The sequence below is a fragment of the Ptychodera flava genome, chromosome 19 (assembly GCF_041260155.1).
Source record: "Ptychodera flava strain L36383 chromosome 19, AS_Pfla_20210202, whole genome shotgun sequence".
Taxonomy (NCBI): Eukaryota; Metazoa; Hemichordata; class Enteropneusta; family Ptychoderidae; genus Ptychodera; species Ptychodera flava.
In genome coordinates this window covers 30224304-30249152 of record NC_091946.1, presented here as the reverse complement: position 1 = coordinate 30249152, position 24849 = coordinate 30224304, and the positions used below count along the sequence as shown (strand labels likewise).

General features: G+C 36.9%; 1 protein-coding gene across 4 annotated transcripts in view; it reads right to left on the bottom strand.

The window, feature by feature from the left end:
* Nucleotides 1-24065, bottom strand: part of LOC139119226 (FERM, ARHGEF and pleckstrin domain-containing protein 2-like) — an 85837-nt gene extending 61772 nt beyond the window's left edge. For all 4 annotated transcript variants that reach the window (XM_070682907.1, XM_070682909.1, XM_070682908.1 and 1 more), the window contains exons 1-2: nucleotides 23880-24065; nucleotides 23099-23409 (exon numbers count right to left, since the gene is read on the bottom strand). In XM_070682907.1, the coding sequence (XP_070539008.1) occupies nucleotides 23099-23362 (264 nt within the window). In that variant the 5' untranslated portion in view covers nucleotides 23363-23409; nucleotides 23880-24065. The remainder of the gene's footprint in view (nucleotides 1-23098; nucleotides 23410-23879) is intronic.
* Between the last annotated feature and the right edge of the window lie 784 nt (nucleotides 24066-24849).

Below are 24849 nucleotides of genomic sequence, written 5' to 3'. Positions count from 1 at the left end.
AAAGCAAATTGCCCATGCAGTTGTAAGTTTTTCAAAAACATTATCAAATGGGTCACCATGCCTGGTAAACCTGGTAAGTTCTCCTTTCCAGCAGACAATGACAAATGTAGTCTGTATTTGCGGCTGAACAGCAGAATATTAGATTTCTGGTTAATATACAAACTCCACTCCCAACGGTGATCAATCATTCATGAAGTTGTTGTTATAGAAACCACATCTTTCCCACATCCCAGAGCGCTGTACGTGCTATATTTTGCGGTTGCTTGCATTTGTGTTCACGACACTCTGACAAATTCAATTGGCATGTCGCAAATCGAATCTTCGGATAGAGCACTTTTTTGTCAGCTACCATTATGAATCAAATCCAATTCTGACACTGGGTTATTTGTCAACGAAACCATGTCCAATCAATAACAAAGATTTCTAGATGTCACATACACACTCTCTGTATTGAAATGAATGTATGGGCCACAGATTTCACTGACAGTTAATACAGTTGCCAGAAGAATTAGAACAGTTGACTTTTAAAACTGATTATTAGCGCAAAATTCTGTCAATATTACTGATTAAATTGCTGAAAACAACGACTTATTTAGATGACAAACATTTTATTGTCAAATCTAAATATTTCTAATTAACAAATTCAATCAAATTTTCGCAGCACACACATTTATCGTTGTCCTGACCCAATAAATCAACAATATATTTTACATATAATAAATTTCTCTTACATACATCTTTGGTGTTGGCAGGGCCTTACCAGCTTACCTTCCAGCCAGGGTTTACTTTGTTAAAGGTGCTCAGCTGGGAAATATTACTGGGTTATCCTCTCATTTTACCCAGCCTGAGGGGACCCTTTGATGTGTCAATGGTCATACTAATGCACAGACAGTCACTGGGCAGAATGCACATCCAGGTCTGACATTCAGACTTTTCAAAATTTTTACAATTTTTTCACCAGTCTGCGACTTATGACAACTAATTTTGAAGCCTATGGAATAAAATGAAATATTCAGTCTACTTTTTTGTGAAAATTGAAAAATTTTCTTTTTTATCGTTGATGCAGGATGCAGCGGCCATTTTGAATTTCAAATATCGGTTAATTTCAGGTAATTTGTATCTCAAATCCAAAATTTTGCTGGCACACCCCTGATTTATATTAGTGTTTGTGAAAGAGAATGCTTTAAAGTTTCTCTGAGAAGTTGGAGCAGAATCTGAGATTTTTTATTTCAGGGACTGCCTATCCAGTACTAGAATCTCCCTTACACCTTAACAAACTCAATTTAATGCTAAATTACCATCTTACTACAGACTTGTGAACATAATGATAACTAGTTTTGAAGAGATAATAAAATGCATCTTAGATAAATTATGACATTTCATGATTATATTATGCAAAACGTGACTTTCAGTTTGATTGGCCTTTTCAAATATACGGTAAGCACAGAAATGTACTTGCACTGACATATTATTTGAATATGACAATTTATGACTCATAGTTACGTGTGCTAGCATAGGGAACTGATGTTCATTTTTATTTGATACAAATTATTGCTCCTATAACTACCCAAAATCACGGTCTTCCAATTTTGCAATTTTCCTGTCCAAATTCACGTATGCAAAATGAATTTGGGTGTAGTGCAGAGTTGTGAGAAAACATTGAAACATACTGGACTCTGTTTGGGAGAATTGTAAAAATTTACGTTGGTATGGCTGGTGTAAAATGAAAATTTTCATTGATGTAATAGTCCTTATAGAAGTATAGTTCACAAAGACTTGACAACAAACAGTTAAAGAAAGTATCTTTTTGAATCGGCGGCATACTTGAAATCCTTATTAATCTACATCCCACTGTGTATGCATAAACTCTGTATCAATTTGTTCCATGCCATCACCTTTACAGGGTCAAAGTTCATCTCAGCAGCCAATCCTGAGACGCAGCGCTGGAATGTCATTGTCAACCACACAACAGAACGTGCTACAGTGAGAGTATCTCAACAACTTCCTTGGAAAGAAAGTGGAAGGGTAGTTGGGAAACTGATTTCAAATTGCAAACCAGGCACTGACAGTCCTAGACACTGTGTCAAAGGTTAGACACTGAGTCAAAGGTTATCTTCCTATGGGTTAGGGTAATTATTTCACCATGGAAAGTGAAAAAAGTGTCAACACAGTTATTGGATGTCAAAATTATCTACCACATCACACACACTAGTAAATGTATAATATGTTAAGCGAAGACATGTTTTGGTGCAATCTTTGTCTGCCGACACAAGAATTATCATGAATATTTTATACATAATCACAGACCTGTACATACAGTCTGTAAACAAATTCATGGTATAAAATTAAAAATTTAGTGACTTGATTGAATATGACTTTCCATTTACATGCAAAGTGACTGTGAGTCGAGTGATTACGTATGTATCCAGAATGTACATTGTGGGCAAAATTAGAATTCATTGGTGGCCATTTTGGATCACAGGATTTATTTATAGAAAATACAGTTAATGGTACCACACGTGCTGCATGTACCTGACTATACTGTAAAGGCTGCGGCTGAACACCATTAGGACATAAAGCAACATCACTTCTTACACAAATTATCCAACGGGCAATGATAATTCTATTGCAAGCAACCTTGAGAAGAGTCCATTACAAATACCATCATTAAATTATCAAATCACGATACAGTTTAGCATCGCAGCAAGACTGCCCTACCTGCTCTCAATTTTTGCATACAGAAATAATGCTGGACAAGCAAGTTTTGTTATATTACTGGTAGGGTGTCTGCATAAATTTTGCATATATTACTGTAGCTGCACGGTGGCTGGCTATTTCCAATATGGATTCTATATTGAATTGAATTTATGCCACAACACATATCACTGTACAATTGTTATGAAAAAACACGGTTATAATTATTGATATCATTATTTGATGAATATGGTAAGAAAAATTTGTGTTGGCATCAATTTCCACTGTACTAGATGCATGTACATATACCATATTAAGTTTGCATATAACAGCTTAACCTGCAAATGATATACAAATATACTTTACAGAGAAGAGGCAAATGTGCATTGATTTATGGAAACTGAACTTTTTGTCAAGATTCTTCCTGATTCACTTTTTTTTCTGGCCGTAGTGACACAAATTTTGACCTGAAATCTTGTCACACTATAGCTGAAAAGCAAGAAATTGGATTTCAATTCTGTATCGCACAAACCTTAATCCAAAAACATATATCACGTAATTTTAATATCATTGCTTTTCAGTGTTTTATTATTGATATACCAATCAAACAACCATTTCTGCATCACACATTGTAGCCAAATTTCTAGACAAGTATCTACAAATCTGTTTAAGTAGTTTTGATTTTGATCCAGTTGTACAGATACTGGACCACCTAAAACCTTCTTCCTGTGAAATAGAAACTTCATTTATGATAAAATTTCAACAAATATAAGTGATACAAGATATAAGTGATACGTGACCTTCGGACCTTATACAGGGAAATTTGTTCATCAATTTAATTGATGGTACGTTTTTTTTTAGTTTCAGCTCTTGAAAACTTTTCTGCATTCTGATGTAATGTTGAAGTTACATTAAACTCTTTCTTTCTTTCTTCACAAGTTTTGGCATCGTTCCATGGGGGAATGGTTAAACCCTGCAGAACCAAAGATCTCAGTATACAACTATGGATTGGTACTACACTGTCCTCAACACCTTCCCCTTCGTAATTATCACCCCTCCCCCTCCCGTCTCATTTCTCTTTATCCTCTCTATCTACACTGTTAATGAACTGTAGAAAACTCATTAGACAAAAAAAAGAACTAGAAAAACTCTGAAACGCCCATTGTGACTAAACATCACGGCCTTTTGTAATACTTGTCAGTCAATTAGTCATAATAACCAATTACACGATAAAGTTAAACATTCATTCATAAAAAAAAAATTAATTTGCACAATTTTTAATTATGCATTTATTATTCCGTCAATACAATGAATATGCACAATTTTTTTTCACATGGCATGTATAATATGTTCCTAATTTTGCAGTTTCAAAAGAGTATGGATCTTGGGAAATGAGCCATATCAACTCAACTGTACAGTATATTATAAATTATGACTAGAATCTTCCAGACTTCAGATTGGAATAAATAAATCAAGTGTTCTATTCCCTGAGCTCAAATAACTCATAATTTTACAACATTTCAATTACTGTTTGAGATAAGTTTTATTGAAAATTGCCAAAACTTGTGAGACACAGATGCGTCCAATTTATGAGTGACTAAACTCTTGGTTTTGATCAATGGCACCATCGTGACATTTCTATCAAATTAAACATGTACACATTTTGCAAAATAACCTAAATGGTGCAATTTCTGCAAATAACCTATAATAATATTACATTTGACGGAAGCTCGTAAGCCATTGTGATATGTCAAGACTTGCCATAACTGGCTGCAACTCCATTTACAAACCAAATTTTACATCAGGCCAGGCACCATTTGAGATGAAGCATCTTGCTGTAGAACCTCCTTGTTTAAATATTTCAGCCAATCACATGAGATAGTAAAAGGCAGCATTCAACCAATCACAGGCCTCTAACTAAGGATTTTTAAAGTCTTGTTATTTACAATGTACATGAAATTTCTGGAGAAAATTGCATTAAATGTAATAATATTGCCAGATAATGGAGAACAAAACGACGCATCCCATGAATGTCCAGTAAAAGAACTGAGTATGGTTTATTTTTCAAAGCATACAGCAAGCTGTTGTCCGCTTAAATGTCATCACCCAACATTCATTCAGTTTTTTTAAAGAAGAACTGCACTGCATGTCGCCCATTCAAAGCAAATATTTATGATATGAAAGACATATTCCATTCAAACATGTTCTTAGATGTTCTATTGACGACACGCTGACAAATTTTCTAATAATTGCGCTAATTCACGGTGCCATAATGAAAAGTTAGACAACACTGGCAGCTCTGGCTGTCTACTCGAGTGCAAAGTAGCACGATTTTGAGGTCAATACATACACTGTAATTGCTGGTGTGTTAAAGTGTGAAGTGACAAGCCCCCAAAAAAGGATCTGCTAATTCTCATGCTAATAATGCAATTTGTCTGGCTTCACTTTTTGTGAATATTGATGGATTGATGGATGTCTGATGCAGAAGACTGGAATATTTGGATTGGCAGCAAGATTTTTTATTGTACTTGGGCCTCAGCCCAAGTACATTTGTTTTCATTCCGTGGGAAAAAACTGTAAGGTATAACCATTTCTGGCTGAGACCAGGGAGGGCAAAATGTATTGGCTTCATCTTTCTTGGCATAATAAATGGCGTAATGATGTTAACTGAATGGAAGTGCTGCTCTCAGCCAGTCTTGAATAAGTGAGATGTGAATATAAATGCTTCTCTATCTGAGTTTTTGCCACAAAATCTTCTGAATATAATCAAAATGTGCATCGAAATGCAACAATTAATGCACCCTCCGTTTACTAGGCGATGGCACGACCCTTGCTACACCCACTGGACGAGCCAAAGTGGGAGGGGTAATTTCGGTTTGGTCGAACAGGAGGGCTCGAGACCAGAATTTAACATTTAAACTTGAAACATGTTTAATCACTGACAAGATGTGGATTAGTGTTAATCAAAGAGAAAGTTTGAAAAGGAAAGGTTTTATATCCCGGACACAATGAAAAACATTACGACTGGAAACTGTACCCCGGTTGAGAATAGTAAACGCCCACAGCGATGGAGAACACTTATCCTTGAGCTGAGAAAACCAGACCATCATTTCGAAATAGAGCTGCAGATTCGAGAAGCTCGTTAAAAATAGCTAGGTACACCCCGTAAGGGGTGGTTTCGAGTCTTGAGGGCAAATTTCGCCTCCTTCATTTAGAAATCGTACGTTTGTTTTTCCAGGGGAACACATCATTTGACACAAAATTTGCATGAAAAGGGGTCGCCAGTAAGCACGTGGTCAAATCTGGCATAAGAAACAATATGAAATGTTGGGTAAAGCCAGTCCAAAATAAACTGATTTGAACTTTTGTGTTTTGTAATTTATACCACTGCAGTAACATGACTTTTTTTTGACAACATCACACAATGTAATACGTTTTGAAACTGAATACTCCGACGTATTCTGTGTCCCCTTTGCTAAAAAATACGGTATGCCGATTACCATGTAAGGAGATGATGACGTCAAGACAGATTTGTAGTGCGTTTGGTCTTGGATGGTGCACGAAGTTTTGTCGAGGTAGCTTGTGTATTTATTTCCTAAATGGGAGATATTAGGGTCGATCTAAAAGGCCGAAAAATGTTATGATACTCTAAGCGAGCTGAACTCCAATGCGAATGGTTGGATAATTTGGAGGATGTCTAGACTGATCTCGTCTCATTTATTTTGCGGTCAGTATTGAATTTCAACTGCGTCACAAGTTTGCGTCGAACGGTCAACGAACGATATTTTAGAAATCTGGAGACATGGCACATCGCAGTTTTATTTTAGTATTTTATATTTTACAAAAGATGTAAGAAGCAATGATTTTGTTGAAAATTCTGAAAAAAATATAGGAAGATTTGATCGCGAACACATTTTCACTTGGGGGTCAACTAGCCCTGCGTACGATGCTGTGTGTTCCGCTACAGCTAACCGCCCCGCTCACCACAGCCCTGCAAAGACCCGTACGTTGGGTCGGTGACTTCAAATCCATTTTGGGACTTGACGTAAAAAGCCAAATTACTGCCGAAATTCAGCGTTCTTGGGCCCAAGTCGTATCCCAGCCTACCTCAGCTACTCGATCGCTTCCAAAAATGACAGTCTTTTATTCACTTCTCGTAAATAACCGTCGATGTCGGCAACTCTCTCGCTGGCCCTGCGTACGATGCTGTGTGTTAGCTGTAGCACATAGCATCGTACGCAGGGCTAGGGTCAACATGGGGTCGCAGCCATGTTGCCTCAAAACTTATTTCTGTCTGCACTCAAAACTAAAAAATGTCGCATATGAACCTGAAAAATCGATGTAATTTTGTCAAACTTCGGCGAAATTTCAGCCTATAGACAAAATTTCATCTAGGTAAGGTAAATTTACTGAAATTTGATCGACAAATAATCCTAAGCTTGAACGTGACAGCTCGCCTTCTCCGGAAGTCATGCATCCGGCCACAGTCGCTCGAGAGCTATTCAGCTCTGGGACTATTCGCCCCATAGACGAGTATACAGAAGCGAGAAATACCTCGCTTCTGTATACTCGTCTATGGGGCGAATAGTCCCAGAGCTGAATAGCTCTCGAGCAACTGTGATCCGGCAGCTGCCCATATGGCCGGGTGCATGAGATTGTTTTCAAGCGACGGCGGCAGACCGTACGGGGCTCTGGATATGAACCTACCGCCGGTGTAGCTGTAATAACTGTTGCGTTGTTTTTAATCACCACGGACGAAGTCCGAGGGGACTTATAGGTTTGGTCATGTCCGTGCGTCCGTCCGTCCGTTCACGCCTACAGTACCCAACCCCATACAGATGCACGTCGATTTGTTTCACAATGCTATCAAATTTGGCCGTGTTAGAGGACTTTTTAGTTTACACCTCCATAGACTCCCATGTATAAGGCAGTTCTCCAAAGACTCGCATGTATGATGCCAAGAAAAATAAAAATTTAGTTTCTCATGGTATTCATATTGCCTAAAGGATGCAGTGACACAGTTTTTTTGTCCCCACGGATAAAGTCCAGGGGGCTTATAGATTGGCTCATATCCGTCAGTGAGTGCATCAGTGAGTCCATCGGTTCACGCAGATATCTCAGACATTTTGACAAAATATCATGTGACCTTGGTGACCTTTGACCTCAAATATACATTATTGTCCATGACTCAGTAACCACAAGTGCTAAACCTTTCATATTTGGTATGACGGGACACCTTATGATGCCACATATTGTACTCATTAATTATGTGCATATCTAATTATGAGCGAGCCAATAGAGCAAGAGGTCTGATTTCTGGTATATAGGGATAAGTTAACAATATAATTTGTTTGACAAAACTTCACGTGACCTCAATGACCTTTGACCTCAAATATACATATTTGTCCACAACTCAGTAACCACAAGTGCTACACCCTTCATATTTGGTATGAAAGGACACCTTATGACACCATATATTGTACCTCATTAATTATGTGCATATCTTATTTTGAGCGAGCCAATAGAGCTAGAGGTCTGATTTTTGGTATATAGGAATAACTTAGCAATACAATTATTATGACAAAATGTGACGTGACCTCAATGACCTTTGACCTCAAATATATATATTTGTCCACAACTCAGTAACCACAAGTGCTACATCCTTCATATTTGGTATGATAAGACACCTTATGACACCACATATTGTACCTCATTAATTATGCGCATATATAATTTTGAGCGCGCCAATAGAGCTAGAGGTCTGATTTTTGGTATATAGGAATAACTTAGCAATACAATTATTATGACAAAATGTGACGTGACCTCAATGACCTTTGACCTCAAATATATATTTGTCCACAACTCAGTAACCACAAGTGCTACATCCTTCATAAATGGTATGATGGGACACCTTATGACACCACATATTGTACCTCATTAATTATGCGCATATCTAATTCTGAGCAAGCCAATAGAGCTGGATGTCCGATTTTTGGTATATAGGGATAACTATAGGGTAGAAATCTAAATATGCCCATCTAAATATTAGACATCTACCATCGAGAACAAAAGAAATTTGCTGTAATTTGAATATTTAAGGAGTTTAAGCAATTCCCGCTATAAATAAAGAACCCCTGCCTCAAACTCCACAAAAGTTGCTAGACATATTTTGCCGTTGTCATGCCATTGCTTCGTTTAATAACCAGTTAATCAAATGCCTCATTGACAGGAGGAAATTCAAGACCATATTTGAATAGTAGTATATATTGTCCTCAAAATTACTCTATCACGGCCCAAGTACTCATTGCCTTCAGCAATACTGCCTTGTTTTTTTTAAATTCATTATTTACTTCCTTATTGAATTTCAAACAAATGGCGAATAGAACAGAAGAAAACTCGTTAATTATTATTTAGAGAACAAATAGCTGTAAGTGTTCACAATATTTTCATTATTTTTAATTTTATTTTAAAAAATAACTAGCTACATTTTCTACATATCCCGAGAGGTGTTCACATACAAAGTGCTAGCTTAACAAACACAGCCTTGTCTGTACAATGTGCAATGTTGTTGTAGTTGTTACAAGATAAATGAATCCATCCCAGACTAATATTCTATCGTCAAAAATGACAGTGGATGTCACAGACATACAGGCTGAATGCTGGGAGTTTCAATGCGATTTGGGGAGTAGAACTGGAAATTATTTTACAAAAAGGACCAATATCGAATATACGTCAACAATATAACTGCTTCTGTGGCTTAAGTAACTTTGGTTGAATTGAAACTCAAAAAGAATTGACCTCATGATTTCTAGTTTAACCTGTGAATATTCTGCTGTCATAGTTCTCTATGGCCATTGAAATGATGGAAACACTAAAAATACATGCAAGATATAAAATTACATGAACTCATAAAAGTTCACAGCTTTTGGTGAAATTTAAAGTTTTTTTTTTCACTGCATCTATAATATTGTTAGGAAGGTGTTTGCATGTACGCGAACAATAGACCCCCCCCACCGCATTGAAACTGTCACTTTACGCCTACAATATGATTATGTCAACATTTAGTGAAATTTAAGAATATTAAACATAAAGACACTGAAAACAGATAGTGCATTATTGTCAAGAAAGTAACTTTAATGATATACACAGAATGATTTATTTTGAGCTATTACCTCAGGCCGAACCGAACGTCAAACAAGAGAGATATTTAATACGTGTTCATTTGAATATACACAACATCTAAAGTATATAAAGTGTAATTTTTCATGCATAGTTACTTTAGAATTTCTGCAAGAATACGTTGTGTTTATTTGCATTCTGTGAGATGTTTATGCCATGTTTACACAAGAAATATGCAAATATGGATGTTGAATACAATGGACAGTGCATTGGAACCAAAAATTTTACACTCAGTTTACAGAACTGCATACTCACTGAAAGTAACGGCAAAGAATATGTTACGCTATGACCAATTACATGGCGTAGACAATTATCAAAAGCAAATGCAGTGAATAATATAAATGTGAGAAAATGTAGATATTAAGGTTTACAGTCATTATATTTCTGAAAAACTCACCTATGAACTAAATGATTAAAGCTATATTTCCCTACGATTAGTATCATGTATGGTAAACAACAGAATATCATCTTTCGACATCACCCTAGTAACCTGGTACCATTTCACAATTTCGCAGCAGGTGGAGATGACGAGAAATTTCTGAGAAATTTTTTTGTTTACTTGTCAACGTAACAGGAGTCAAACACAAAATCAATGACAGCTGTACATGTTGATGTATGTATGTGAGAGATGCTATGAATGATACAGACTCCTGAAGAATTTCAACCTTGCTATATTGATACCACATATCAACAATGCTCAGTACGTACATGCATTATAGCTTGAAACAGTCCATTGTTTTAAATACTTTTTCAAAAATTCCTTCATACAGTAACAGAATATTGAGCCAACTTATATAATGTATCACATCTCCAATCTGCCTTTTTAACCCTTTGAGCGCCAAAGTCAATTTTTGTCACCGATAAAAAATAAACCACAGTCAATTTTTTTCAGACTTTTGCCAAAATTTTGATAAAAAACTGTAGCCGATGAAAAGTGATGTCCATTTGATCCAAAATTATCAAAAAAATTACAGAAAAATTCATAAAATTTGTAAAATATTGCACTAAAATTTGGTGGGAAAAATTACAGCACTCAAAGGGGTAACATCATTCACAGGAACTGAATAAATATCTCAGACCAATCATTGCACAGAATTTGAAACAAGTCTCTTGGGAAATTCCACCAAAGAGAGTTTTCTTTACATTTGACAAAGATCCCATGTGAAAAAAATTTCTCCTTAAAATCGAAGTAAAATTCCAAATTTGAAATATTTTACAACAGAAACATTACATAGAGACTGGTGTACTTTTTACATGTACCATCAAAATTCCATAACCTTAATAGTTTTCTCTTGAGATTGGTAGGATACCATAATTTCATAATCCAAGTTTTACGAACATGTTTTACAAAAGGTGAGAAGAATTTAACATCAAGGTAACAAATTTACTATGGTTCTTTTAACATGCTAGAATCTTCATTCTTGCTGTTTTAGGGGAAAAAAGTTACTATGCAATTTTCAGCATTTCGTATTTCACATTTTTAAAACCTGCAGATAAATTGCAAACTACCCGATTGGAAAAATTATTCTGAAATTTTGAAAATTCTCACAGAAAAGAAGGAAAAGGGATTATGGTCAGAAATTAGGTCAAAGGTCACAACACATTCACATCACATCAGATTATGTCTGCATTCTGTGCATCAATTGTCGGTCATCACGTTCTAAGCGTAGGAGTAATCTAATACATGTATAGAAACTTCCTGAATCAGAAAATGCCACTTATAAGTATTATCTATTTTTAAGTTTACATAGCACTAATCCCAGAGGCTGTTATCGCTTGACGCATCTAGAGAAATATTTGCCCGGGTTATGAGATCTGTGCATGGCTAAATAGTACCACTGATAACACGGATAATGTAACCATCTTGAGTGACTTCAGACAAATTGTACAGCTCGCTGAACAATGGAGGGTCTAACACTGTCAGATCCTGTCCAATTTATGGGAAAAAGACGACTGTCTGGGAATAGGCGACCTTCAAGCTGCTCTCTGAGAAACGGCACTGCAGTCTTGGATGCATGTCCACAGTAGCATGAATGTAACACTTTCAATTTGACCTTGACAGAGAACACACACCCGTCATTACTGATATCTGACTCATTTGCGATGTCTGACTCGTACACCGCATTTCACATCCGTGTACACGCTAACACTTTGAAAGGAAAGCAGTCAAGAATCTAGACATTTAATGCACGGTTCTGCAAACCTTGAAATAATTGGCTAGATGCTAGACCGTAGCAAGAAATCAGGTTGTCCGCTTTCTGTTCGATGAAAAAAGTGTACTATAACCACATAATAGCCTTTGGATATTGCGCGAAATGACAAATTCAGATTTGTAATGGGGAAAATTTTTATTAGTAAAATACTTTCACCAAGCACTGATCTGGAGGCAAAACACACCATGTGCAGTTACAATACATTTATTATTATTGAACATATCACTTTCACAGTTACGGTTCACATCTGTGGAAGGGTCAGAACTGAAGTTATGCCATGACAACAAACAATAACACTATTTGTGTTATACAAGAATTTTAAATGCCACAGAACAATATGGACACGCATTCATGACTGGCTACGTGCAGGATATCAAAATGTCAACGGAATTAATCTTCCATGAGTTGTGTCCGCCGATAATTAAAATAATTAAACCGACAGTGGAATTAAAAAGCGGCAATATAGAAAAATTCAGACCATAAAGTAGTAATTACTGCAAATATTCAGATCAAATTAATTTGTGATTCACTTGATCGGAGCACAGCATGTCTGGTGTGTGGGTGTTCATGTTTACAATTCACTGTAAACACCATACAAACCCGATCAATTCGACCATCAATTTGACCACCCTATTTTTTTCTCAAAATGTAATTTTATTTCACCCTTATCAATTCAACAACCGATGGAAATTGGGACTTTCTCAATCTCTATTACATCAACCAACCTATCATGACAAACTATTTTGAACAATTTATTTTTGATAACATACACAGAATAATACAATGTATAGTACAGAATGTCTAAGTCGGAACTTTAGGAAAGTCACCTTTATTTGTTTCAATCATCCAAGATGGTGAGCATATCACTTATGAACTGTCAAAAAAGTGAAAATCTCTAATAATTCAATGCTAAAATTATTTTGACTTTGTTGATTTCCTAATAATTCAATATTTAAAAACCGTAATTATTTTTTCTTGTTGAATTGATAGGATTTTTACAGTAGTGCCACACTCACCACTGAACATCTAGGGGTTTGGGCTAAACCATTGTGGTTAAAGGGTTTGTTAGTATCCTACAAAGTTCCAGCCTTTATACGTGATATGAACCTTTACTGACATCACTTGAACTAAAATGACGTTAGGACATTGAAAGACACTTCAGAAAGCTATACAAAATGTATTTGGGGAGGGGGGGGGGCATAATACCAGGAGTTCAAAGTTCACAGAGCAGTAATAAGCTGGCCCATTAAAACAGCCCTACTTTTGCAAAACCTATTCACTGGACAAATAAACACAAAATGGCTTTTCCAAAAGAGTTTCAAAGAAAAGGCATACAAGCGTCAGTCATTTTTATAACTGAATTATTTCACTGTACTTTCAAGCACACTTTTAAGCACACTTTATAACTTGCCAAGGGCGGCATACCAGACCCACATATTTTATTTTCAGAGCTCTTTGAATTCATGCCAGATTGATTAATCACAATTCTCCGGGAAAATCACTGTCTCGGAGACATCAGGAGTTGGTATTGTTAGATGAAAACGCAATGAAGTGACCCCAACACAGCCACAACCAAATGCTAAGTACTTCCTCTGGGGATTAGGCATGTTTGGAAAAAAAAAACACTTTCTTAAAAGAGAAAGAGAGAGAGTGCAGGGGAGAAAATACTGGAGATTTAGAAACTTGAATCACCAAGACGCATTATGTGCTGAAAGAACCAGTACAGCTGTCATCTGTAAGCAATGGCATGAATCCAAAATGCTACTGGGTTTTTTTTTATTGATATCAAACTTTTCTCAGACATTTTATACCTGAAGAAACCCTACAAAATCTATCTCGTAGCTGAAACCAAATATGTTCATAATGTACCATTACTGTGCAACAAGAACCTTACAGAAAGCATTATTGACCGTACCAGTCACCATTTTGCTGTCAGTCGCTGTCTACAACTTGGATTCTGCTAACATGTCGAATAATGTCTTGGTTGAATAACAGACATCAAATTGTGCTTATTTTTGTCCATCAGGCTTCGAAGTATAAAATTTATATATAGACAGTTCCATATTGAAACTAACAAGAACTCTCAAACATGTTTTTTTTAACATATAAAAGAAGCCTAGATTAATTCAATTTATGCTGAACAATTAACTGTTTTAATACATAGTACATTATTTAGGGACAAATACTGTGTGTATACATGTTATACACATATTTTTTTCATATTTTAATTATTTATGAATTGTTTGCATTGAAAGAGCTCACATATCTAGCTATCTGACAGCGAATAAGGCATACCCTTATGATATACTCTTGGCAATTTTGTAATTTCCAAGGTTATTCAGTGAAAAAACTCAACCACATTTGTAATTGGTGTCTGGAGATTTCTGCTGCCGAATGAGTGGAGAAATAAAATACAACCCAGTCGAGCATAGAATGAACTCGACTGGTCATATTATATAAAATTGTACCTTCTATATCGCACTTTTGTTTCGATATAAAAAACAATAAGGATTCAGGAATGTGGAATGTTAAAGTAGGACGGAAAATGAAAACGAGGAAATTTGCTTTCTTCAGACAGAACCAAAAATACATTGTTATTCAGACGGAGATCCTGGGCATTATTTTATGAAGTAGTCTAGTCTATGAGAATGGTTATGTCACGTCACTTGAGAAAAATGCCTGCTCTAATTCCCAGGGAACCATACGTCTGTATCTTTAACCATTGTTGAATACAAATCACTTGGTGAGATTTAAAGTCTGTCCTCCAAGTCACAAACCATGGATAAGAATGTTTCTTCTGAATTTCTAAATATAAACATCTGCTGCAAAAATTATGTCTTCCAAAAATTTGCTTTGCGAATAAAACTAAAAGCAAGCACGAACAAAAAGTGTCTATTCTGATTCTTACTAGATGACGCCTTTCAAACAAAATTTATGCAGTGAAGGTTACAGCAGATCGACATTTCAGTCTGGCATTCCTCCTTGTTAACAAAAGTAATTACGTACTGGGGACAGAATCAATGCAATGATACCCGTATTCCAAGTATTTCCAAAACCTTACCCAGAGTGTACCGAAACATTAAACGTCTAAAAAGCCCTACACCGATTTGACCACAGGCATCTGAACATTACAAGTCAATATCAAATGACAGAAAAAAGACTTGTGAGAAAGAAGCCAGACAAAAAATGCACTTATCAACAAATGAGCAAAATTTCATACCAATTTCATTTGATTTTGCATCACATAATTAGATGTGGTGCCGTGGCAGTTTGCAGTCTTCACCAGTTACAGTGAAGTGTGTTCATTGTGACTTGATATTTAATTGACAAAACCGCCATTCTAGGACACTCAACACTTTATCCGACTAAAGTACAAACAGCCCTCCACACTTTGATTCACACAATTTCTATTTAGGAATACAGATTCGTGAATGCCCTTTTTCCCCAAAGCGCTTCGAGGCATTTCAAACTTCTCTAAATCCTCGGTGGTTCTCCAAACACTTCAGACAGCTGAAAAGAAAACTTCAAGCACAGATTTCACGGAGGTTACTCAAAAACATTCGCTTTTTTTTTCAAAATTTCCTATCATGTTACTAACAAGAAGTCTTATGTTAAATGTTGGTTTTAAATCTACCAAAACCTGAATCATTTCAGTGTGCTGTTGACTTAAATGGACCAGAAAACCTAAAGTGTAAAATGTTCACACCAGCAACATACTCTAAAAAGTGAATTTCTCTGCTGTACAAACACAATACCATGACCCCTTCATTTATCTGGATTCATTATTTCAGGTTTTATGTTTAATTAACTGAAAAAGTACTGAAAAAGTATACTCAAAAAACTTCACAATAACAAAGTATAGAAAGAAGTTTTCTCCCCAAAGCCATTAAAACTAACATATCACTTTGAAAAGGTCAGCCTACCTCCCTGGGTACCGCCATTGATTTACATCAAGTGTCTCATCGTCTGCCATGTTTTCATGGACCGACAGACTGCAGAGCATTCACAACCCTGTTATTACACTGTCTGGTTAGTGTCAGTGAAATGAAATGGCTAATTACATTCTGTTGTACAAAACCTGTATTTCTTTATCCTGTTCTTACTGAGGTTTTGATTACCAATAATCAGATACGACACACATCCATATTACGAGATCTTAATGGTTCACCAAGCTGTTTCATATTCATTCAAACCGCCTGATAATCACAAACTACAACGTTTCACATCTGCGGTACTCTTTGCATAGGGCCGTGCCACAGACAATATAACTTACCAGTATTTTCTATGATTGCTCTTAAAATCCAATTGCATTGATCTCCGCTTTGTATTTGCATAAATTATCATGAGTATTTCACCACACTAAAATAGAAAGTATTTACTCCGGCTGATCCAACATTCAAACACCAAAAGTCAAACAGAGGTCGTTGTTTCAACCCTTTCAAGCCAATGTTATCAATAGTGAGTTGTGGGCTTGTTTACAGGTATTTGGGTTATCAATAGTGAGTTGTGGGCTTGTTTACAGGTATTTGGGCGTGAAAAGGTTAATGAGAGAGGTAGCTTTTTGTCTTTTGTTGCACCATTCCACATCAAACACCATGAAGGTGAACACACAGCATATCAAACGACTCATCAAAACTCCAATTTTACGATGACAACATCGTGTACGACACTGCACCATCAAGCGAAAATGCAAGCTTTACCTGTTGCTAAACACCTTCAAAATATTGCCATAAGTGCCTTATTTTGTCTATGGTTGAGCAACATACACATACATCAATGAAACTACTGCAAGAGCTACAACACACCATTGTAATCAAATCAAATTTACCATAAAAAGACAATATGTACCACACTGATGACAAGCCATGTTTTTTTTTAATTTTCGTGTACATGTATCTCGTTTAGCTCTATTGCTGACCTTTGACCTCACACAAGCTCTGATGTTGTGTGGGCAATATTAATATCCAAAGTCAAATATAAAATCCCCAATGTTATAGAGCAATAAAATTGACAATAAAACACTGGGTGTAACACAATATGGATGTGTGAATCATAGCTTAATATATATTTTAGCCACCAGATGACATTGGGTGTTCCGGAAACAATGAACGCGTCCTGTTCCGTGTCTGATATTCTTCTCGTCATAAAAAGTGAATCATGAGGTTGTTTCTTGTCATAAGTCATATCCTTCATCATAAATTTGAAAATGAGATCTTAAAATTGACCATGATTTCACGCTGTGTGGTACTTGAAATGTAGGTGTGGCAACTATGTTCTGTTGAGGATGCTTCATGCTGACATTTTCTCTCTACACTTCACATCTAGAGTACATGTAGGTCTACATATTTTAATGTTTTTAACACTCTGAGTGCCGAAGTCAATTTTTGTCATCTTCATAAAATATAACCCAGTCAAAATTTTGTTTAGATTTTTGCCAAAATTTTGATAAAATTGTGGGCAATGAAGTGTGATGTCTATTTAGTCCAAATTTATCAAAAAAATTGCAGTAAGATTCATGAAAATTGGTAAAATGTTGCATTAAATTTTTGGTGGGAAAAATTACAGCTCTCAAAGGGCAAACTTTCATCATCAAGAAGTACAACAGCTATGACTATCTACCCTCATGTTATTCAGAATGGCTGAAGGGTTAAACCAGTTCCTGAGTCCATCAGCTGCAGGGAAATGACGGCAGCCCCTGGGGTGTGAGTCTATGATCTCAGAGGGTGTGAGCCCATCAACCACTGAGTCCAACAGGACCAGTGGTGGTCAACCAGGGCCTAAGACTGTCCACCAGAGCCAGCCCCATGTTGAAAAGCAGAGCCTGAGGCAATGAACTGGGCCTGAGGCTGTTGTGGTTAAACATAGCCTGAAGCAGTTAACTAAGACCAGAGTCTGTCAAACATGGCATAAGACTAACATCCAGGGCCTACAGATAATCAAGGGATGATCATTGGTCTATGGCAATCAAACACTGAGTATGACCATGTTAAACAAGTAGGGGGGGGGGGGGCTACTGAGATTCTCATCTAACCCTGAGGCAAGACAGACCATTAACTTGAATATTGACCTGAACTATGTTGACAATCAACAAGTAAAAGTAATAGCCTTGAAAACATAAATACTGTGATCAAACAATAAAACTGCGGCCATCAACTGTGAAAGTTTCCATAATTATCCAGAAAGCTGTCAGGTATTCACAAAACAAGGACAATGTGACTGCTGAACAAATAGGACAGCGTATTTGTAAACAATGCGAGTTTTGTACAAAAATATGATTTATCAAACAATTCTCAGATCTTTATTCCAAAATAAAAATAAGTTAACTTCAACAACACATACATTAACATGCCGACAAACTTTATAAAATTTAATCAAAACAGATCATAATTAAATCAGAACGAAGAATCTACCCCGAGAAAGCCTTTAGCATAATCGCAGAGCTCAGATTTCCTAAAAACACAGTTTTTTTCTCAGAAAGGTTATTTTTAGACAAAATTGTTGACTAGTTACATATTTGGATCTATGTTACATATTTAGGTCAATGCCATTGACCCAAATATGTAACTAGACCGGAATTTGGCCATAAAATACCCTAACCTTTCTGAGTAAAAAAATGTAATTTTAGGTAATCTGAGTTCTGCCATTATAACAAACCTTGATAAGGTCCTCCACAGGAACCTCAAAGTCAAAATAAAATCTAAAAATAACAAGATACGAGGTTTTTATGAGATTACAAGACATATTCAATACACGAACAATAATGATATAACACCCTCATCCCCAAATTCACATCACTGTTGAGAAAATTCTCGAAGATCATCCCCCAGTACTGCAGGTACACTTGCCATATTTCTTAAACTGATACAATTCATCAATCGAAGACACTTCCTAAATTGACTATGTTGAAATTTTTTGTCACATGCCAAATCTAGGTCACAGAAATCAGATACTCTACAAAATAACCGGCAAAGCAAAGTCTGTGCAGCGATCCATCCCCCTTGGGGCAGCCATACAACGATGCACATCACATATGATCATTTTTTGAAATATCGTAGGAAATTACTTTTTATTGATCTTCCTTGACAAATTTCCTCGTTGTGCATCGCTCCATGAAAGGAACGTCGGCATCACATACAAAATGATATCTTCTCTTGCGATATCTTTGTGTTGAATGAAGGCCAGCGAGACCGCATGCAAATTTATGACGGCATTTGTATTGAATTTGAGCAACAAGCTGACCAACTCAATTAAAAACTCTCGATTATAAACAAATGTACGTCAACCAACAATATGAGTATACAGTGTAAATGGAATTTTAATGAGAGCCAGCTGATTGGCTGAAAATATCACTAATATATCAACAAGGAAAAATTTTGCATTTAACAGTATGACCATTAATGATTTGTTATTGATCAATACAGTATGATGGCCTGATGGTACACACTCTTATCAAATTGAGATTTCAATTGTTGGAGCGCCATTTTAGGCTCTATTAATTATCAAGAGGAATATTTAAAACCTGCAGTGTCATTTCAGACTATACCATCACTTGAGATTTCAAAACACTTGAGTGTTGTGTTCAATTCTATTTCAATTTGAATTTCAAAGCATTGCAATGCCTTTTTAAAGATTCAAATTTATGGGCATTTCAGTACATTGGAGTAGCGTGTACATGTAGCTCAGCTTTTATGATTGACCATCACATTCCATTTCCAATCCAGATTACAAAGTGTTGCAGCACTTTGTCGGATTATATCTTTCAATCTGGATTACAAAATGATACAGATCTATGTCAAGTTCTATTTCAAGTACACATGACCACGGTTTGCAGGCACTATGTCACATTTTGTTTTCAATCCGTATTACAAAATGGAGCCAATATGTCATTATATTTTCAATTCAGATTACAAATGTTCTATTTCAAATCTGGATTACAAAGTGCAGAAGTGCAGTATCTGACTTTCTCAGGCAGCGTATGACAATCAATTGCTGATTCATTTTCAAGTTGGAGCTTCAGTTCATTGAGTGAACACCACTCGTGATGACTAGGGTTAGGTTACCGATATCAAGTCAACTGTTTAATATCAAGTAAAGAACTTGAACTTGTAACTGACAGCAAAGTTTGAACTTGCATTTGTTGTGTGTTACAAGGTCCTTTCACTGACTGCAGTCATGAATGGACTGCTGCCCAAGATGCAAACAGCACACACTTGTACAAACATCATTAGAAAGGCATGCTTTATCTACAGCATCGCAAAGAGCCATTACTTAATTTGACTGTCTTTATCAAACTTTGTTTTCAATTCCCACTCATCACATAGATCAGTAACAAATTTGACCCTTTTTATCGACTGCTTATGTAGAAGTTCAAAAAAACCAACAAGTTGCCCCAAAGATATCAAACAGACAAGAATCACAGAAGCCGACAGATAACTACATTATTCTGTACTTTTGGTGATTGGACTACCAGCATCACAATCTTTACACTGAACAGCGTATTGAACAAATTGCCGTGTTATCCACAGCTATATTAGATCTCCAATGGTTTCTCATTAGTGGCCATCTGTTTAGTTAATTGACTTAAATTGGAGAATTGGAATAGATATGGCATTGTTATAGTCTCCATCAATTTACTATCGCATGTGTTGATCAAAATGCTAGGGCTTGACTAACAGACATTCCACTGGTGGCAGGGTCTGATGACCTTTGAACGCCGTCATGACCTCGTTCAAAACTGCTACCACATCCTCTAATCACTTCTGTGCAGCACAATTGTGAAAATTTAGGACACAGGCCGGAGTAAAACTATCTCATTCAGATTTCAGTTTTATAATGACCTTTCACCTCATGTCGCGACCTCCTTCAAAACTGCTACTATAAACCTGATTTCACTCTGTACAGAACAGATTGTACCCGAGTTAAACATTCTCAAATGAATTCAGTGTCTTACAAAGGAATGTTTTCAAAGACTTCACAACCATTTCTGTTGTCTTCTAATTATATTTCAGTGATAGACTAAAGGGAACCCAGGTACAATGACTGGGTAACTTAACCCCCTTAAAATTCACAGGGGACTGCCCTTAAACAAAAACTCTGGAATTTCAGAGATTTTTTCAGAACTGAGCATCCTTGAGGTTGATTTGGAGGTTAAATGCTTACATAAACTATGCAGCAATTACAGTGTACAGAACACTAGATCTATGATCTGCATGCGAACAGGAAATGCAGCATCTACAACACACAGTGTAATTGCAGGCTGGAATCTGCACTTGAATGGTACCTAAATTGAGCATTTGTGTCAAGGTCTGTTATAGGATACAGTGGGCAGTAGAGCATCAGGACTGAATGTGATGTCTTCACATTTTTAACTCCACCTAACATATTTGTTGCCTCAAACTTTACAATTCAAAGAAACTTGAAAGATAATGTACAACTGTATAACATGTTCAGATAGTACTGTAAAATTTGAGTTTCTGTCCAAGGAATATTTTCATTCTCTATTCTATCTTGATTATCACATCCCTCTTTCCTTTTTCAAGACTAAAACAGTAAAACCACTGACTCAAGTTATATACCTACTGACATATCTGGCAGTGAAATGGCGAAAACATTTTGATAAAAATTTTGATTATTACAACTTAATTGGAAGTTCACATGTGGTAATGTTATGATTGCTGTTTGGTATTTGATGTGACCGAACTAAACAGTCCATATGGTGTGTACGACACAAGAGTACTTTCAAATGTGCATATGCAAGACACATTGCACCGTCCTTGAACTAATTTCAAAATTACATTTTTAAGCCTAATACCACATCAGTGAGCTATGTGAAAATGAACCACAGACTAAATATAACACAATGGTCTATTATGTATAAATCCAGAAAATAAATCCATAAAACCAGAGGACTCTATTCCAGTATCAAATTGTAAAGATATGTGACTCAAAGTTTTTCAGCTATACAAGCTTGAAAATGGTGGTTTTGCAGCCATATCGGATTGCACTGCAAAACAAATGACCATAAACTCTGCATGATTGGCATCAGGTAACATTCTTTTGCCAAGTTTTAAACTGTGTAACGTTTTGTATCTGAATGGTTTGTGATGAGAGCACATCACAATGGCCTGTTGGTCCCTGCTCCTCTGAATTTGTAATTTGCACGAAGTGCATCATGGACAATAAGTTGGTGTGAGTGCTCTTGTTCTATGATACAAAATGGCAATTTTGAAAGAAACGTTAACTAAAATCAGCACCATGTTGACCAAAATACCATCACATTTGTGTTCTTTTCTGCAATCAGACAATTTCTCTGCGAAGCCACACATATGTTGTAATGACAAACACATATGGAACCTGGGTAAGCACTGAAAAGAACAGTTTGCTTTTGAAACCGGTGCTTGAACAACTCTTGGGAGACAACCTTGACACCGAAGCATCACAAATATTGTTTACATAGCAGTTACATCAACATCAGCCAGGCATTGTGAAATGTTTTGACTGGCAATTACGTCAGCGATATTCGATCAATGGAGATAAACCGGCCATAACGTTTCGACCACCTTCGGTTAGAAATCTTTCTACTTCTGGGGTATGTGAACACCAAGTGACCCGGGCACCCCAACCCATTAGACGAGATCGATAATCACCACTGTCAGTGAACAGTGAATAGCACACGGCTTTATCTCTGATACCACACACCATGATCGGAGTTGACCGGGAGAGATTAGACCAACGCACAGAGACAGCACAATCGAGTATTAAAATCGTCCGCCATAGACGGCAGTAATTTATGCTATCATTTCCCACTAGCGGTGATGACAGTCATTTCAAATATATTTCGGCAACGTCAGATGAATGGTAATTCCTGCACACAGAATATCCCGCCTTTTGTTGATTGAAAAAAGAAAGATTCTTTTACTCCGAGTCCTAGTGTTACCGGAAGTCGGGTCACTTTGCGGAGAATGTAGCCATAAAAATCATGACAGGCGGTCAAGTAGGGGGTAGTATCTTACCTGCACTTCAAAAGTTTGTGTTTGATCATCCAACATTAGGACTCGCACTGATATTAATTTCCCCCTCTTTCGAAGCTGCTCTCTCCTTGGTGATGACGGTTCTGATTTTGTAGGGCTTGATGGCACGGGGGACGTAGCAGCTGACGACGGGTCATCGCTGAAGTGATCCCGGCTGCTGAAGTCAGTGTGGTTGGCCGAGTGGAGAGTGGACGTTGGGGACCCATGACTGCTTGCTGCCCGTTCCTCGCGTTCAAAGTCATTCATTTTTATACAGCAACAAACAGTGTATTACATCCGTACTGTAGCTTTGCCTGGCGGTGTAAAAATATTATTAGAGACTTAAATAAATTGCGTGGGTTTGCGCTGCGCTGTCCGAATACAGTGGAAAGCTTTGTGTGTAAACGTCACATTGGACAACGGCATGCAGCCTCTGTGCAGTATTCATATGTTCATCACAAAGTAGATTTTCAAATTTACGAGACGTCCGCTGAATACCATTTTCTTAAGAATGTCCCACGCCTTAGGGTAACAGTTGAAGTGATAAGTCAAGAACTAGTATAAATTTGACTCAGAACTATGACGTTTTCACATGCCGAGGGTTTCACTGGAACGGCCCAGGTCTGTTGTTTATGTTCAGATCTGGACCCGTGAGATGTAACTGATGGACACGCTATGAACTCTGCGCCGATTCAAACGGAAAAAAGTTATGCATGCGATCCGATGATTTTTGAGTGCAACTCTTTTCAAAATACACAGCATACAACATATGGTTGAACCCTACCTCTTAATTTTTCCATAAATGTCCAGTCATGGGCCAAATTCGGGCAGGAACGGGGCGATTTCGCCGGCGATAACAAATCCTAGAAAGCTGGTCCCATCTACTACACACTGCGCGTACACTGTGTGGGCAAATGTATGTAGCGTTCACACTCCCTCAAGAACTTTGATATTTTAAAAAATTTATACCAAATTTCTATACATAAACGCAATCCAGTCACTTATCCTATATAAGATGTATGTAATCTTTCACACAGGAAGCTAAAAATATTTGTGCGAGTCTAGCTGGAAAATATGTTGAAAGTATTTATTACCCTTCACAAGGGGGTACCGTGAACCGAACGCAAAGCTCGCCATGATGAGCATTTCTCATTTACATAGGATTGTGATTGGCATATTTCGAAAAACCCCGCCCCTTCACAATATTCATTAGAGCACGAGTGATCGTGACAGTCGTACAGCTGGCAGCGCGGGTTGCGGCCTGGTTTGAGCGGGGGCGGGGGGGTGGGGGGACTTTAACACACCTAGCCTCCCTTAAAACGGATCCTTTGTAAACACTTGTTGTTCTCTCCAAGTATGAAAATACCGAGAAAATAGTATCAACGGAAGTCATAACGTTTTGCAATATGAGATTTACAATATGTGAAAACCACAGAGCTTCCATCAACATCACTGACACACTACACCGGAGTTCCCCTTGGCGACAGTAGCTTCTCACACTGTGGTGTCCTCAGAATTTTACAGGAAGAAAATCTTAAAGTTGTGTAACAATGAAAACAGGCAAAACAACAAATAACATTTTCACATATTTCAAAATATACAACTATACTATACTTATACTTTATTTATACTTAACATACTGGTACATACTTTATTGCCAATTTCAAATATGCAAATATACAAGTCTCCTTACATGTTGTACTGTACTGCTGTACTGCACTGTACTGTACTGTACTGTCTGTACTGTACTGTAC